At 46.0% G+C, this 16096-nt stretch overlaps 2 protein-coding genes across 3 annotated transcripts in view; both read right to left on the bottom strand.

Annotated features, from left to right (window-relative positions):
- LOC119450583 (alpha-tocopherol transfer protein-like) overlaps positions 1 to 16096 on the bottom strand; it is a 134257-nt gene that overhangs the window by 91860 nt on the left and 26301 nt on the right. Inside the window, exon 1 of one of the 2 annotated variants that reach the window (XM_049665995.1) lies at positions 1011 to 1445. The exons of the other annotated variant lie outside the window; for it this stretch is intronic. Within the exon in view, the coding sequence (XP_049521952.1) occupies positions 1011 to 1046 (36 nt within the window). The 5' untranslated portion in view covers positions 1047 to 1445. Of the gene's footprint in view, positions 1 to 1010; positions 1446 to 16096 lie in introns of those variants that run through there. 2 annotated transcript variants of the gene reach the window in all.
- Positions 1 to 16096, bottom strand: part of LOC119450582 (alpha-tocopherol transfer protein-like) — a 104145-nt gene that overhangs the window by 61781 nt on the left and 26268 nt on the right. The window lies entirely within an intron of this gene.

Raw genomic sequence — 16096 nt, 5'->3', positions numbered from 1 at the left:
TTCTATTATTGTTCCTTCTCGGGCTTCACCAGTGGTTAGAGCATCGCTCTACCCCCGGTATCACGGTAGTCGTGATTGATGAATGATAACCATTGAGACAAATGAACGATTACATAATACCGGCCATTATTTCCGAAAATGTGTCAGTAGTTGCAATGAACTAATCTTTCACAATACTCAAAGCAAAAGAACCATCGTTAATATGCTCTTGCAGAGGATACCAGTAGCTTAAGGCTTTTTTATGTCATAGCAAGATACAGGTTGTGCTGACAATAACTGCGCTGCCTTAACCTGATTGAATCAGCACAGAGGGAATCTAGCACCGCAAAAGCGTTTCCGAAAGGGCTGTCTGGCTACTGACACATTTACGTGAGGAACGGAGGTGCCTAAGTGTGCTAACGACTTCACTTATCAGTGACCACTGTTTTTATTGTTGTAGCTCCCGAAATAACCGCACGTTGAATACGACAGTGTTTTCATTTTTAAGTCACCTTCTAGAAATACCTATACAGAATGAAAATGGCGTTAGATGAAGTGGTCGTCATTATACTGCAGAGAAGTTAGCAGTTAGCGCCGACACTTTATGGTGAAGGGAATACTTAAGTACCGCGCCGCTGAGCGTTTCTGTCTTCCTATAAAAAAATGATGCTATTTTCGTTATGATGTCTACGGGGGTTAATTTGTATACTCACAATACTCACAGGGGACTACACAAAACAAACGCAAGTGAACAATATCTCTTACTCTTGTTTAACGATAGCCCACGCTGGAGAGGATCCAATGTGTTGTTCATGCCACACTAAATAAACGCTTAGTTAGAGTTAGCTAAGCAATCTTGCAAGTAACACAAAGGTGCGCCAGTAAAACAGACAGCATAAATAACATACCATTTAACATTATGTAGACTCTTAGTCACTTGACACATCATTTAATACATCGACGAATTCAAAGTCGCTCCTTTAGTTTGCTGCAAAGAGGCCGATTCACGGAGAAAGAAAAAATATACTTACTACTTGTTGATTGGGAATCTTGAACACTTTCACCATCGTGGCTTCCAAGACACAGCTACCCACGACACCGCACAGACACCTTATGAAAACGATACGCTGGTGTTATGATGTCCGCAGAGCCTATCCCAAAATGCGAGCCTTTCGCATGAACAGCACAGAAGGCCGGGGTAAGGCAAGCCGCGGAATCCAGCAACAATATTTAATGTGCTGCAGTGAATGGAGTGTGTGTGGGTTCAATGTCACCGTGGCCACGGTAATTATCTCTGTAGGCGACCGCTGTGTAAAGTGCAGTAGATATCATCCTTGTTTACAGCCAGCAGAACGGATGAGGGAAGCCGAGTGACAAATGTATACGCAAGGGAGCGTGAGCTCCTGTTGTTATTTCGCGACCCTTCTCTCTCTCGTACAATTGCTGAAGGGCGCTTGCAGTCGAGTAACTCTCTAAAGCGTTGAAAATATATTTATTTTACTCGAGCTCTTGAAGCACGTTGCATTTATTTGAGTGCCGCCGAACTGCCCGCAGGTATTGTAAACACCTGTATTAGTTCGGTTGTATTGAGACATTGCACACGATGCCCTTGAAAATAAGTAAAGTGTATCAGGCTGAGGGATATGCACCAAGAGAAATATAGTTACGCATTGAGAACAATGCGGACAGCCGCTCAAGGGGTACGAATATGACAGATGCGGTGACTATCAAATGATCTTGATTTGGAGTCATATTTTACTAGAGAAACGGATGACACTAAAGCAGATTACTATGAGTTGCCGGCTGGTTGGAAATTACCCCAGTTTAGAGTTTCTTACAGGAATAGTTTTCCGAACGCTCGTGCTTCGAAGATTTAGGGAAAGTGTATATACGAAGAATGATCTGAAATTTTCAGCTCGGACTTACACAAGCTGTTCGTTATCGCGTAAATCTCTGGAAAAAATACGAAAAACCCTGATTTTCATCTCGCACCTGTCAGAAGTTGTATATTCATATCACAATTTTTTTTTTCTGTTACCGTGATGGAGTTGTGCGCGTGGTTGGGCACGTATAACAAGTTCGCTTTCTTTATCACTGCCGCTTTACTAGTGTTAGCTTGCCTTACTCAATTCTTGTAGCATCTGTATGTCTCGCTGACACGTTAATCCTCCTGATTTATTCTGTATTATGGGAGTGGTGCTTGTCTACGCCTCCTGCCTTGTTTTCAACATCATCATCAGCACATCTTTATGTCCACTGCAGGACGAAGTCCTCTCCCAGCGTTCATCAATTACTCTTGTCTTGTGCTAGCTGACACTTTCGTATGCTGCAATTTTGCTTTATTTTATCCCATCATCTAGTTGTCTGCCACCTCCGACTACGTATCCCGTTTCTTGGCACCCACTCTGTAACTCTAATTGAGTACCGGTTATTGCACACCGGTCATGTCATTTGCATGACATGCAAATGTCATGACTCTTTTCTGGCTCCTAATGCCCACAAGAATATCGTTCATCAAGCTTGATCTCTAAGCCACACTGTCGTCGTACCATCTTCTAACGTCATGTCTATAGTACAGCGGAGCATTATATGCCCCATTACGCAAAAATCCATCGGCGTAGTCAGCGTGACCGAAAGATGATAGCGAAAATGGCCGACGGCGTAAAGATTAAGAACACGTCACAAAAGGCTGGGATTTACGTGAAATTTCTCAGAGAGGTTCTTGTAAACAAAGTAAATTATTGTTTTGAATATAAAATTTGGTAAATTTCGGTCTGGATGGGAATCGACTCTGATGCCAGGGCGGCTCCACGGTTCTCGTTGACATAAAGTGTGCCTAGTGCGTGCGTAATTGCAATGGGTGTATAAAATGTGTGTGTAAAATAAAAAGTATTATTGTGAAATTGAACGGCGCTGATCGGTCCTTCGAATTAGAGTTACTGTATATGGCTCCCAAGGGAGCCATATACAATTAACTCTACTACAAGTTATGAACTCCTTGCGGGCAAACCAAGGAGGTTTAAAAAATATGTATTTTTAAACCTTCTCAGGGCAAACGAGCGCGTTGAGATGCTTGGCACGTTTTGATTAGGCAGTTAGAATGCAGGCGAGAGCTTGCGCGGACAAGGAACACGCGAAAAAAAAAAAAAAACATCACCAAAGGAACTCTAATGCTTTCGCGTTCCCACACGTAAGCAGTCTTAAGTGTATGTGCCCAATTTTTCCTCCTTCCATCGGTTATTGCGGGATACTTAGAGCTTCCTTCAAAGCTTGTTTGTTGGTGTTCGAGTTTTCCCCCAGTATGTTAGAACCGCCATAATGCATTGATTGTACAATGCACAAGAGAAAGGATATGACTGCCAATCACGAATTTTCGTTCGCTTGCCAGACTATTGAACATTGCCTTAGTCGTCTGCATATTAATCTTCAGACCGACGCTTACATTTTGTCGGTTAAGGTCTCCAATAATTTATTGCAAATCATCTCAATCATTGCTGAACAGAACAATGCTATCTGGAAACCACAGGTTGCTAAGAGCGTCACGTTGATTGCCACACTTAATTCTTCCCAGTCTAACAACATGAATACTTCTAAGCATGTAGCGAATAGCTTGCCTTATATATGTCCATTCATATATATGTGCGCAATGGTGAGCTAAAGCCAATTCAGTTATCTTTGTTAAGAAGCGATTTGACACCAGGGTTGCACCCCATGTCTTTCTAAAGAGGTCGAAGGGCGTAATAATTGTGGGGTTTTGCGTGCCAAATCCAAGATCTGATTGTGAGGCACGCTGTAGTGGGGGACTCCGGAATAAGTTAGATCACCTTAGGTTCTTTAACGTGGACGTAAATCTCACTACACGGGTGTTTTCGCAATCGCCCCCATTGAAAATGCGGCTCCCGTGGCCGGGATTCGATGCCGCGACCTCGTGCTTACCAGCCCAATCGAAGGGCGTTTTACCTAGTATTGGTAAAACGTACTAGCCTGAATGAAAGGCACGTACAAAATAACAAAAAAAAAATGTTGTCGGTAGATCTTCCATGTCCCGGCTGATACACAAGCTTTCCATGTCGCGTCACCGCGAGTTTTCAACGACAAACTGGCGAACATGGGTCATCTTTGGACGGCGTGCCCCTCAATGAATGGCCAAAACGGTTGAAAGGTTCGCGCTCGTATGCACTGTCGATGACCACTAACGTCGTTTAACAAACTTTTAAGATGGTTATACGTGCAACTGTAAAATTATGGAATGGTTTTAGTACGACTGGGGCCAGGTTCACTATGATGCATGTGTTATAGCTTATTAACATGAGTTCTCTTCATATTTATGACTTTCCCGTAGATTAGCTTATTAAACGTGCATACTGAGTTAATTGGTAATGCATAGTAAGGTGAGTGCAGTGTCCTTGTGTGCATGTTGAGGTCTGCTGAAATTTTGTCCTCGTGTCATATGTGCTTAAACAGCATGGAACTATATCTTTATGCTATCAGAACTGTGCTTCTGTCGTTGTGTACCTCTTCAGGAATGACAATTTTCGAAAACGACAAACAAGCAGCTTTTAATCCGTCACCCTCTTGTAGGTTTGTTCAAACAGATGAAATATAATGATTGGTTTATTGACTAAAGTCGAACGCGACATGTCAAGTCATGACATGTCAACCAGACAGTAATGGTGACATCAGAAAGGAGGGCAACGGGGTGAACGATTTAGGCAACACTTGGTACGAACCAGTGTTTGAAGCGATTTTTGAAATGTTCTTGAAGTCTTTTTATGCCAGTTCGTGACGTATTTTCTCTTTTCCAGCCGACCAGACACCCGAAATTGGTAAATTTGAGCATAATCTTTGCCTTTACGCACAGACCGGTATCCTTTGTGAGGCAGGTCATGTACACGTCAACAAACGTCGGACGCAGGCACTCGAAATGAGGGAGAGAGGGCGGGGGGAGGCCATTGTCTTCTTTAGACATTTTCACATCACGTGAGCAGTTTCAATAAAAGCGTGGGCCGCTGAATTTTCTGCGATGCCCCAGGAGGGAGCACGAAATTGGCGGCTGTATAAGGAATCGGAATGGCTCTTTACAACGGTAGGTGCTTTTTGTGGATATACTCTTCTTCTTGTGTCAAACAAGCGAAGGTAGCAACAGTCTGAAAATGCATGTTTATGTAGAAAATCGCAAGGTGACTTTAATAAAGCAGAAACTAGTTGAGATCAAATTCAGGAGCATAGTTGAGATCAGGGTGTCGAACCGAAACTTTTTCGGATAAGCTTCAGGTTCGAGTTCACACATTTTGATTTGCTTTAGGTTCAGCCACGGAACGAAGATTAAAGAGAGGATTAAGGTTCAAGTTCCACTGACTGAATTTCGCGCGGTGACTCCAGCACATCAGTTTGGTGTAACGGATTGCGAAAACGTTTTGCGAATTCGGGTCCGTTGTGCCTCAGTAAATGTTTTTGGAACTCTTGAAGTTAAGCCTGTGGATATTCAAGAAGGCACTGTAGTTCATCTGTACAGGTAAACAGTTCACTGACAAAAACAGAAGCCGTGAAAATCTATGACGTCAGAGCGGGCTGGTGCGTGAACTTTAAGGTGGCTTCGCCAACCGCCTTTCGTTTCTTGTGGCTATGACGGCTATCAGCAAGTCCATTCTCGCCGTAGGAGTGGGTTGTTTTTGGCATTATAGAAGGGCGTTTACTAATGCAGCCTAAAGAATTTTTTCTCTTTATTGTTCCTTTAAGAAGAACTGACCTAAAATTTATGCACTGCATTTTTTGTTAGCTGCCGGCTCCTTAATCAGGGCTTGAATTCCACGAACGCTCAACCAATGAGAAATTCACAATTCGCGCGAAATGGACCGCAGCTTCCTGGCTTACGGTTGGCTTGCAAGGTTACTCTAGATGTCACTCAAATCGTGGTGTATCACTCAAATCGTGGCGTATCACGTCACTGATTCACGGGTCAGTTTGGTCGAAGCCACAGTTTGGTTGAAGCTTTAGATGTTGGGGTAAAGGGGAGAGAATGGGAGAAGGGCGCTGCGAGTTCTGAGAGCAGTGACTTCAGAAGGTCATGGCTGTTATCCCGTATCAAATGGAAGCGCAGACAGAAATAGAAACAAATCGTCTATGCGGCCAGCGTCCAGCTTTCAGCGGCGCGTTCATTATGTGGCTTCCATCCACGACACCAAGATTACTGATGCATGGCTCAGACGTTTTTGACACGATGTCACCACCACCTGCGATTTACGTGAGGTGTAGAGAAGCACATATAAACAATCATTGTGCCGAGAAGCCACGCTCCACATATCGAGGTTTTTGAAACACTCAGAGCATATAATGAGTGATTTCTTGTGCATTCAAGAAATTCTGGCACGTTAATGAAGTTTCGGTGATGACATTCATCTAATGAAGCAAAATAAGGAAAACACAAAAATGGTGCCGCAATACTGAGCTAATGTTGCCCAAAATGAATATACCTCATGTATTCATTAACTACCCATAAAACCGTGTTCATTTTTGTAAAAATGAATGAAGGCACCTAGTTCTAGGAGAACACGTAAGTTCATTTAGTAAGAGGGAGCAGTCTTAACTAACCCAATTTTCATATACTTCCGTCAACATAATACTTCTTACCTTAGGTGCACTGCCATCGCACGATTTCAAAGAATAAGCAATACTTTATCAAGGAATCACAAGCGCTCAGTGTCGAATAAAACAGTTTTTAATTCAGACACTGAACAGAACATGGTAGACATCGTGTGACATTTGTTTTTTCCTTGATGAGTGTTGTGATTTTATCGGCAGCAGATTAAGTGTCCGCGGCGATGAAGATAGGTAATCTTGTTAAAACTTGAAAGTTAATGCAATGTATAATGGAAGCATAGTCTTGATGACACTCTGTCTCATCATGAACGCTTATAGAGCAAACCTTAATTCTATATATAAAACTGTCAGCCCTTCCACTGGGGTGGAGATAGAAGACCAGCGAAGCTGTAATATGGTGGGAATTATGTATTTCCAATGGTGACTAATAAAATGTGATGGTGTAATTGGTTATTTGAACTATGAAATAATGAGAAATATATATGATCCGGTGGTTTTCATTTATTTAGTGACCACAGGGATCATGGCCTTATGGTCGCTACGGTACACCGCCATAGGGTGTACGGCAAAGGTTGGTACGTTCTTCATAAACACGTGACCAACGCATCGCGCGTTCGGAGCGAACGCGGGCAAAACGCCGCCGCCGTCGACATGTAGTTCTGCACGTTGCTGGTGCTGCTACATGTCCAAGTTTATACAGCTGCTCAGAATTTTGAGAATGACAGCCCGTAAACAAATGTCATGAAAGAAAACACCGGCAGCGCATGCCTTCTATGTTAAATCTTCTCCGACTGAAATATTAAAAGTGCGAAAGAAAGAATGCGCGAGCCAATGAGAGTTTTTGTTCTACACGCGGACACGACCATCGGAGACTGAGCGCTTAACAGCTTCCCTGTAAATAACAAGAAGTACAGGGCTTTCAGCTGATTTGATAGGGCAAGGCCAGGGACCCAGCGTCCCTGTCTGTGCCAAGGGGCCTTGGTCGAGCTTTTCCCTGTTCATTTTATATTGATGTCGCTCGTCTCTGTAAAGTGGGCCCTCAAGCAAGATGTGCTCTAAAGATTCCACGGCACCGCAGTTGTCACAGCATGGACTGGTCTGGCCATTGCGAAAAAGAAGACTGTTCGTCTATTCGGCATTTAGTCGAAGCCGGTGATAGATAGTCTCCAGATGCCGTCGTAGACATTGTGGTAGCCTTGATTGGAGTTCTAGGTTGATTTTGAACAAAAATTGTAATTGCCTGAAAGTGGAGGCGATCTTTTATGCTATTCATTGAGTACATAGCTCTTTGCCAAAGCTGAAGCCTGACTTTTAGTGAAAACGTTTTTAATTGAAAAACATCATGGCCTTTGCGGGCTGCCTCATCCACCTTTTCCTTACCTATTATACCGCAATGTCCTGGAAGCCAGTGAAATGTTATTAAATGTGCAGCTTTAAATGCCAAGTGGAGTAGGTTTGGCTTGTCCTGGACCAAAATGAAATTGCTCGATGTAGTTCTTTTCGTACAAAGGCTTTGCAATGCTGCTTTCAAGTCTGTGAAAATTGTCCTTTGTTGGTGAAATTGCCATAGTACGTATTTTATCGCTTGTTCCATCGCGTACAAGTCAGACGATGTTGGCGACGTTACTCACTCTAAACGCTATGAAATTGTCAGGCCTGTAGAAGAAATGAGACGACCGCTGGAAAAGCTGGGTTGTGTAGAGGAGCCGTCAGTAAACATGTTATTCGTAGTGGAGTACCTCGCGCTCACGAAGGCCAGTGCTGTTTGTAAAATAACTGCTTCAGGCGTGATTTTCTTGGACTCTATTGCAGGGATGTACTTTCGAATCTGAAAAGAAGTCAGCATCCATAAAAGAAACTGTAGTGGCGTGATCTGTGGCGCCTGCTTGTGGATCGTAAGACAAATTTGGTCAACAGCTTGCCCGAATGCGGAATCGTCTTGTTTTTGTTATTACTCACGAATTATTCTCGTTTTGAACAATGTGCCTTATATGCATGCGAGTGGTACGAATTCGTAGCAGATCAAGACTTGAAACAGTGAACCTCAACTACTGTTCCTGTAAAAGACGACCCCTTCGGAAGACTGAGACAGACACGCAGGCATTGTTACATGCCGCTTACAAGTTTTATTGTTAGTTGGAAACAGTCGCTGCAGGATAGGAGGACTACTGTGCAAAAGGTCATCGACGTAAGCATTATGAAGCATCACCATCCAACCGGCCGTCGCTACCCCTCCGGGGTCAAGCAAGAAAACTAATAATCCGGCATGTGGCGGCGATTAGTCCCCGTAACATTTTCACTTCCGGTGTTTAGGAGAGGTCACGGTCGATCAAGACCGTGTAGCATTGCGCGCAAACAAGGACAAAAGGAGGAACACGTTTTAAACACACGAAGCGCAAACTATCAACAGTTTATTGCGAGAAGAATGTGACCGCATTTACACCTTGCCACAGACAGTACTGTTTATAGTCTATCAACAGTGCGGCCTGTGGCAAGGTATAAATACGGTCACATTCTTTTCGCAATAAATTGTTCATAGTTTGCGCTTCGTGTGTGTGTAAAACGTGTTGCTCCTTTTGTCCTTGTTGTTTGCGCGCAATGCTACACGTTCTTATGGAAAACCAACAAGCAAAGTGGAAACCCTACTGTCAATCAAGACACCAAGAAATCGCTGTTTCGGTATGTATACAGGGAAGGGCTCGACCACCAAGTAGCAATGTGTAGCAATCCATGCGCTTGCCAGTAAAGGATATATCAGTGCTCCTCCCTGCGGTGATAGTTGTAGGTCCCGCGATCTAATCAGCACCAGAGTGTAATGGAAGAATGGGTCTCTTCCATTACACACCGCGCGCTGTGCCGTATGGACGCAACAAATATCGTCTGCTCTTGTAGAATTGCAACAAACACAACCTCGGGCTGAAGCTGCTGGCCGAGCCGGATCGGAACGGTTTCGCCAAGAAATTTCGGTTATGGTTAAGTTCTAAGATGGCGGAAAGAATATCAGTTCGGTTCCGTTCCGGTTTAGCTCCGGTTTTCTGTTCAGTTCCAGTTCGGTTCGTCACCTTGGTTAGGTTCTGGAAAGGCAGTGCTTGGACATAGCACAAGGACGTAGAAGAAGGAAAGGAAGGACATGCACATTGTACTGTGCGTGTGTTTTATTTCCTTTTGCTTCTTCCCTGTGATTCGCCTAAGCGCTGGACATGCGGAATCCAAGCTAAGCCATTTGAGCCGCATGCTCCGTCATTGAATAGGGCGATAACAAAGTTTACAAAGTCATAGCCAACGAACACAAACTTATGATAAGAAAGCCTACGAACGCTGTAGGCACGTGTGTATGGCCCAGATTGCCGACGATGGCACAGAGTTCACCATCGCTTTGGCAGTGTGCTGCAGGTTCTTTTTGCTAATGTTTCAAACGGGTCCCTGAGGCAGAACTTCAGAGAACCCAATCAGGGACAAAGCCGTTCGTTTCAAAACTCACACAAACCTTTTAATATACCTAGGGCGAAAAGAAACATAAAAACATTGGCTGTGGCTTAACTCAGTTATGCCTGGGTGTGTGTAGTGAGAGGTACGGTTAATGTTATTGTTTAGCTTGGTGTTTCATTCCGTCGTTGATCCGCGGCCCTGGCACGAGATGCCGAACTAGACGATGAACCATCTTCATATCTGAATGCACTCGCCTGGCCACTTCGTACTTACAACGCTTCTCGAGGTGTGCGGCTCGTTCTTCCTCCGTCTGCCTCGGGTCGGTGCCTCCTATTGGATTCGTTCTGACGACGAATACTGACTTCTTTCAGTCTCTCCGACTCACTGTCCATATCTGCCGTCGAATCCCACCGAGCCGCCCCTTCTATATATACAATGCAACGCCGGCAACGCCGATGCAACGCCGGCGGTTTTTTAAATTTATTCATTACAATGAGGGGGGGGGGGGTTCAAGTGAGTACATCAACCTTATTACACACAATATAAATCGAAAACAAGAATACAAACAAGAAAACGCAACCGCGGGTAATATTAATAAAGCTGTCTAGCCAGAATACATTTGTTACCATCGAATACGTCGTATCAGCCAAACACATCGATGGCGAGTACAGAACATTTTATAAATAACCATTAGAACACTGATAACTACATTGAAAAAATAAACAACACTGCATACATATCGCGTACAAAAACAGTAAATGAAACTAAGACTGTCAAATACACATTAGCAATGGTTTTCACTTCGAAAATATAGTCCATGATGATGTAGGGCTGTTGACTTTAACAGGCGGCGCCCATCCTGTCGATTTCCCTCGTACAAAGTGTACAAAGTCCTCTTCAAAGTGTTTCTAGTGTTTCTAAGTACAAGTAAAACAACAAAAGTGATTATTGATATGAAAAGTTTCCTTGTAAATACAGAGAACCCAATAAAGTGCTTAAAAATAAATTTTCGCAGAAGAATTGCTGTATTACCTCACTTCACACGGTTCGAAGAAATGCAGAGGCTACAACAGACACCATGCCAGAAAGCGCCGCAACATTTTGGTCCCATATATATGATGCCCATTAACTCTAATACATCTGGGCATACCATGCACAGGCATTTAAAGACCGTCACAGTACCTGCTACGATCGGTAATGAGCACGAATGACCATCGGCTTACAAGCACCACGCTACAAATATATTCGTCTAAAAATCAGCTATATAACGTAACAACCTGAGATCGGCAAGATATCTGCTGAGAAATCAGAGAAAATCACAATGCTTCGCTTGCCACGTACACAAAAGCAGCTCTCCCCAGAAGAAGCACTGTGTTCCAAATAACCAGTAGCGAAAAAAAAAAAAACTGAAAAAAAAAAGAAACAAGAGGCACACGATGTGTGCTTCCCGTGAAAAAGTAAAATAGGTGGTTTACATGACGATTTGTAGCTAATGTAAGACTATTTCGTGGCGAAGCATTTTCGTCAGTTCTTAAAATAAGGGTACTACTCGCTTAGACTGCGCCGATCAAAACGGCAAAACCCTATGCGACGCGCGCTCGCAAACCATAGGCTACTCAGCATCGGTGCAGTGCTTAGTTCGTGAGCGAACGTAGGTACGTGAGCGAGGATCAGAGAATACTTTCTTATTTATGAAAAACACGATGCGATAGTCTAAACTTTCTTGACACTTACCTCGCAAATGTAGGAGCTATCCGTTGCCTTCCAGTGATACCGCTTTACTTGGCTATCCCATCTCTTCCTTCGCTCTGGGTGCCGGGGGAAGCGTAAACAACGAAGCCCTTTACGCGTCGATCCGGTGCACTTGGGAACACAACAGCCCGTCATGTCGACTCGATGCACTTGGCAAGCTTGTCATTCATGCGGCTGAACACTGTCCAGCAAGTAGAAGCGTTAGCGAAGCATCCGCGCGCACTGTGTCTCGAACTAAGCACCGACACCAAGCAATCGCAACCGCTCGCTGTGATTCAATATGGCGTCGCAGCGAGAAAGCGGCGGCGTGGGGGCGGTCAAAGGATGGCACCACCCTGAACGGCGGCGCTGGCATCGAGGCACCCTAGGCCAATGTAGCTCTAGCTACAAAAACATTCCATGAAAAAAAAAATGGCTGAGGTTGAACTCTTGTAAACCTAGTTATCATGAGTGAAAGTGCTGTTTGGCTTGGTTTTGCAAAGACTATGCACACGGTGTTTCATTAATGCGTGCTTCCGCCCTTGGTAAGCTTCTCTATAACGTGCTAATCTGGCCTCCCTTTGCTCCGGTGTTTCAGCAGCCATCTTTGGCTTTGCTTCAGATTTCGCAGCCTGCCGTCTAGATATATCTACAGGATTACAGCAGCCCTTAAATCCTCGCCTAGTCACGTGGTAACGCAGCGGCGAAGCTCCCAGCCTAGAGCCCCCGGAAAAAAATCCAAGTCGAGCGCAGGTGCGACGCCTCTCAGCGCCTCTCCGCAGCGCATCCCGTGGCTTGAGGTCACACCTGCCACACTTGTGCTCCGGCGGCTCAAGGTCATTGCGACGCGATGAATGGACTTGCGAGAGATGCGCGTAGTAGAGCTTTCGCTCGAAAATTCACCGCAAGAAACAAATACACTTGGAAAAGACGTGCAAGTGCCATTCTATAAGCTGTTTGTAAATACGTTTATTAAAAATGTCGCAGTTTCGCCCGAAAGGCGAAGCATCAATTGCGATAGCAAATTAGTAGAGAGCTATTCGGTGTAGGGATCGTAGTTTTATTGGCTGCATAAACTTGGACACATTCGCTTACTAACTGAATTAGCAAGCGTGGTGTCAGCGCGCACAAGCAAACATGAATAGATCATACTCCATGACCGCAGACAACCACTGTCAGAACGCTGGCAGCAAGCGCAGCTGCCGCAGTGAGCGAAGGTTCGTGTGGTCTATCGCTTCAACGGAAACTGAGCGGCGAATGCACAGCGCATACAAAGGTCAGAGCCGTGTGGAGATCGCTTTTAAGAGACGGTGCGGGCGATTGGCCGCAGCCTGGCAAATTACAAGCGCGGTTATTGGCAGAGTAGAAGTTGCCCCCCCTCCCTCTGGCGATGCCTTCCCGCTTTCCTCCTTTCGCGTGGGAGATTGAGTGACCAGTTCCCCTTGCGTCCGGTTGCAAGATACCCATTTGGTGCCGCAGCACAGCATCGCCCCGCCTCCCTCCCTTACCCCCACGGCCTTTCGGGCGACGGAAGTCGCGTTTGCTTTCTGCCGTGCGTTCGCTCTCCGTGATAGCGCTGCGTCCCCCGCGCGCTTTCATTCGCACATACGGCGCGCGGCGACGATTTTATCGCCCTTGGACTTTATACGGAACCTCACGGCAAAGGTGGCGGTGACGGCGACGATGACGGCGACGCCGATGGCAGAAATCCGCTTGAAGTGTCCACATAATTGCTATTGCAATAACAGTAGCAACACCACGCGAGTTAGGAGAGTCCACGAGTGTAATCGCGCGCAACAGTTCGACTTGGATTGGCGGCGGCGAAGCGACGACAGAAGTGGCGTTCATCTCACCAAAATGTCAATTCGGTTGTCCGCCGAACGGGTGACCAGAGCGTATGTGCTCCGGCTTGAACCGGGGACGCGGGCACTTTGTTAGTACCTTCAGATGGAGGCTGCGGGACAAGGGAACATTCAGGCCAGGCAGGTGTGCGCAGAACTCGAGCTCGTAGCCATGAGTGCTTCCGCTTTGCTTACGGGGACAGGATCTCGCTGGCCTCGGGCAGCAGTCCGTGATCAGGTGGAGTTGCGACGCCCGGGAACAGGCTAGCAGGAGGCCCCGGTTGGGTGAAGTCCTCCAGACTCGGGTCCGGAACCCGACGGCAGACCATCGCCCTGCGTCGCTTCCTGGAACTGCTCCTCTTCTGCCCGCGGGTGTCGCTTTTTCTTCTCCTCTGGACCTTGTCTTTTCCGGATTGGTCACTCTCGCAGTTCCGTGTTCACCGGCGATGGGCCCACGGAGCTCCGTGGGCCTACTTGATTGGATCATTTTCCTTTTAGCTTATTTTCATGCGCCGCGCGTTCTCGTGCTTGACGCTCCTCGACGTCTTCTTTCACCTATCACGGGATTGCCCTTCGCAGTGCGCACTCTTTGTCCTCTTCGTTTTATCTCGCAGCCACAGCACTGTCCCGCGTACTACCCATATCACAGGCAGATACGGCTTCAGGCTCACACAGATGTAGTGACCAACGATCGAACGCGAAGTATTTGGTATCATTTGGGGCCTTAATTTTATAACTGGATGTTTGGCACGAGAATATTTGTAGTGTCTGACCATAATCCACTTGCGGACCTCACTCAGGCCACGCCACAGGAAGCGAAATTGACACGCTGGGTAGTAACCTGCAACACTATGACGTAATTGTGGAACACAGAAAAGGGGTCGCACATGCTGAAAGAGATGCACTTTTGCGTCTGAACAACCAATGCTGGGGGAGGAGTGAAAGCCTGGGCATGCGTAGTGGCAGTCAGCAGAGGTGAGAGCATAGGTGATGTGCTATGAGTGGAACAAGTGTGCAGCGGACACCGGACATTAAACTCCTACGTTCGGTGTTTTTGATATTGAACATCGTGCGTTTCGAGTGTTATTTTGATCGAGTGCAATCTTGTAGACTGAATGAATGCACGTTTTGTTTTCAGTAATTTAGCCTGTCAGCACTCTTTTTTTCCGAAATAAAAAGGTTTTCTTCGTTAGAGTGCCCCAATTATTTTTTTCCCTCCTTGTGACGGTGATGTCGCTTGTGTGTTTGCTTTGAGTTTCCTGGTAAGCTTTACGCTACGCCATGCGCTATGTTCATTACAATTGCAATTTTTATGCGCAAGCGTGGATGCCCCGTCTGTCAAGTCGGAGAGGTAATGCTTTGCAAGACCGTAGAGACTTGGGCTAGTCGGTACATACTCGAGAGGGAAGCAGCGCGAAAAAACACGACAAGAAGACAAGAAGGGAGACACACACCAGCGCTGACTGACGACTGAATTCTTTGTTCAGAAAGGGACACATATATACCAAAAAGAAAAAAAAAGAAAAAAAAAGAGAAAAAGAAAAAAGAAAGAAAAAGAAGGGTATATCACTGCGCATGGGCAAAAAATAGACAGTGATTAGATTTGGATTTCCCGCTAATTATGACGGTTCCGGAGATATGTTAGTTCTGCCTCAGACAAGGCCACAGACGGAGTGCTGACGCAAGACGCACCATTCCTTGCAATGGCAGCAGCCTCAAAGATTTCTCGGGCACACGCGTCATGGTAGCGTCTGCGCATAATAAATCCGCAGAAGCTACCATTTCTGAATAAAGAATTCAGTCGTCAGTCAGCGCTGGTGTGTGTCTCCCTTCTTGTCTTCTTGTCGTGTTTTTTCGCGCTGTTTCCCTCTCGAGGTAATGCTTGTTGCCGCATAGGAAGCGAGCGCCGGAGGAGAAAGGCGCTTGGAGGTAGGGAAGAGATCACTGGGCCTCTTCGATTATCCGTCTCTGACAGTCCCGGACTGTCCGAAAGACAGCATACGCAATGCTCATCGGTTGAAAGCGCCGTCTCTGGCAGTCCGGGACTGTCAGGAACGGATAATCGAAGAGGCCCACTGAGTTCGCGTCCTATCCGTTTGTGCTTCGATGCCGCGGTGCCCGTTGTGCTCATTCGCGGCGTCGATACACTTGCGCGTAACCCGCGTTCACGAAGTGAAACGTCACTGTTAGTTTTCAAGCTGTGTTTAGTTTTGTTGTGGTCTTAGTGTGGGGATGAGGGGGGGGGGGGGGGAGGTGCTAGAGGGGGCAGGTCCACTTTCTTCGTATGAGAACGAGTGGGTTGTCGGAACAGAGAACTTTTACGTGCTGCTTGCAGCATTTTAACAGCGGAGCGGTTTAAGCCGGCCGTTAGTCCGTCCATCGCGGGCAAAAGTTGTCGGCCGATCCTAGCCGCAGTGCAGAAAGTGCAGTGCAGAACCCCTGTGAACTAGCGAAGCTGAGTCTGGCTCAGTCTATATAAGCATGGTTGGGACTACTTAAGCTTAGTCAATCACCGA

This window comes from Dermacentor silvarum, chromosome 4, assembly GCF_013339745.2.
Source record: "Dermacentor silvarum isolate Dsil-2018 chromosome 4, BIME_Dsil_1.4, whole genome shotgun sequence".
In the NCBI taxonomy this organism is placed as follows: Eukaryota; Metazoa; Arthropoda; class Arachnida; order Ixodida; family Ixodidae; genus Dermacentor; species Dermacentor silvarum.
The sequence above is the reverse complement of the archived record's forward strand: the minus strand, read 5'-3'. Positions and strand labels throughout refer to the sequence as shown.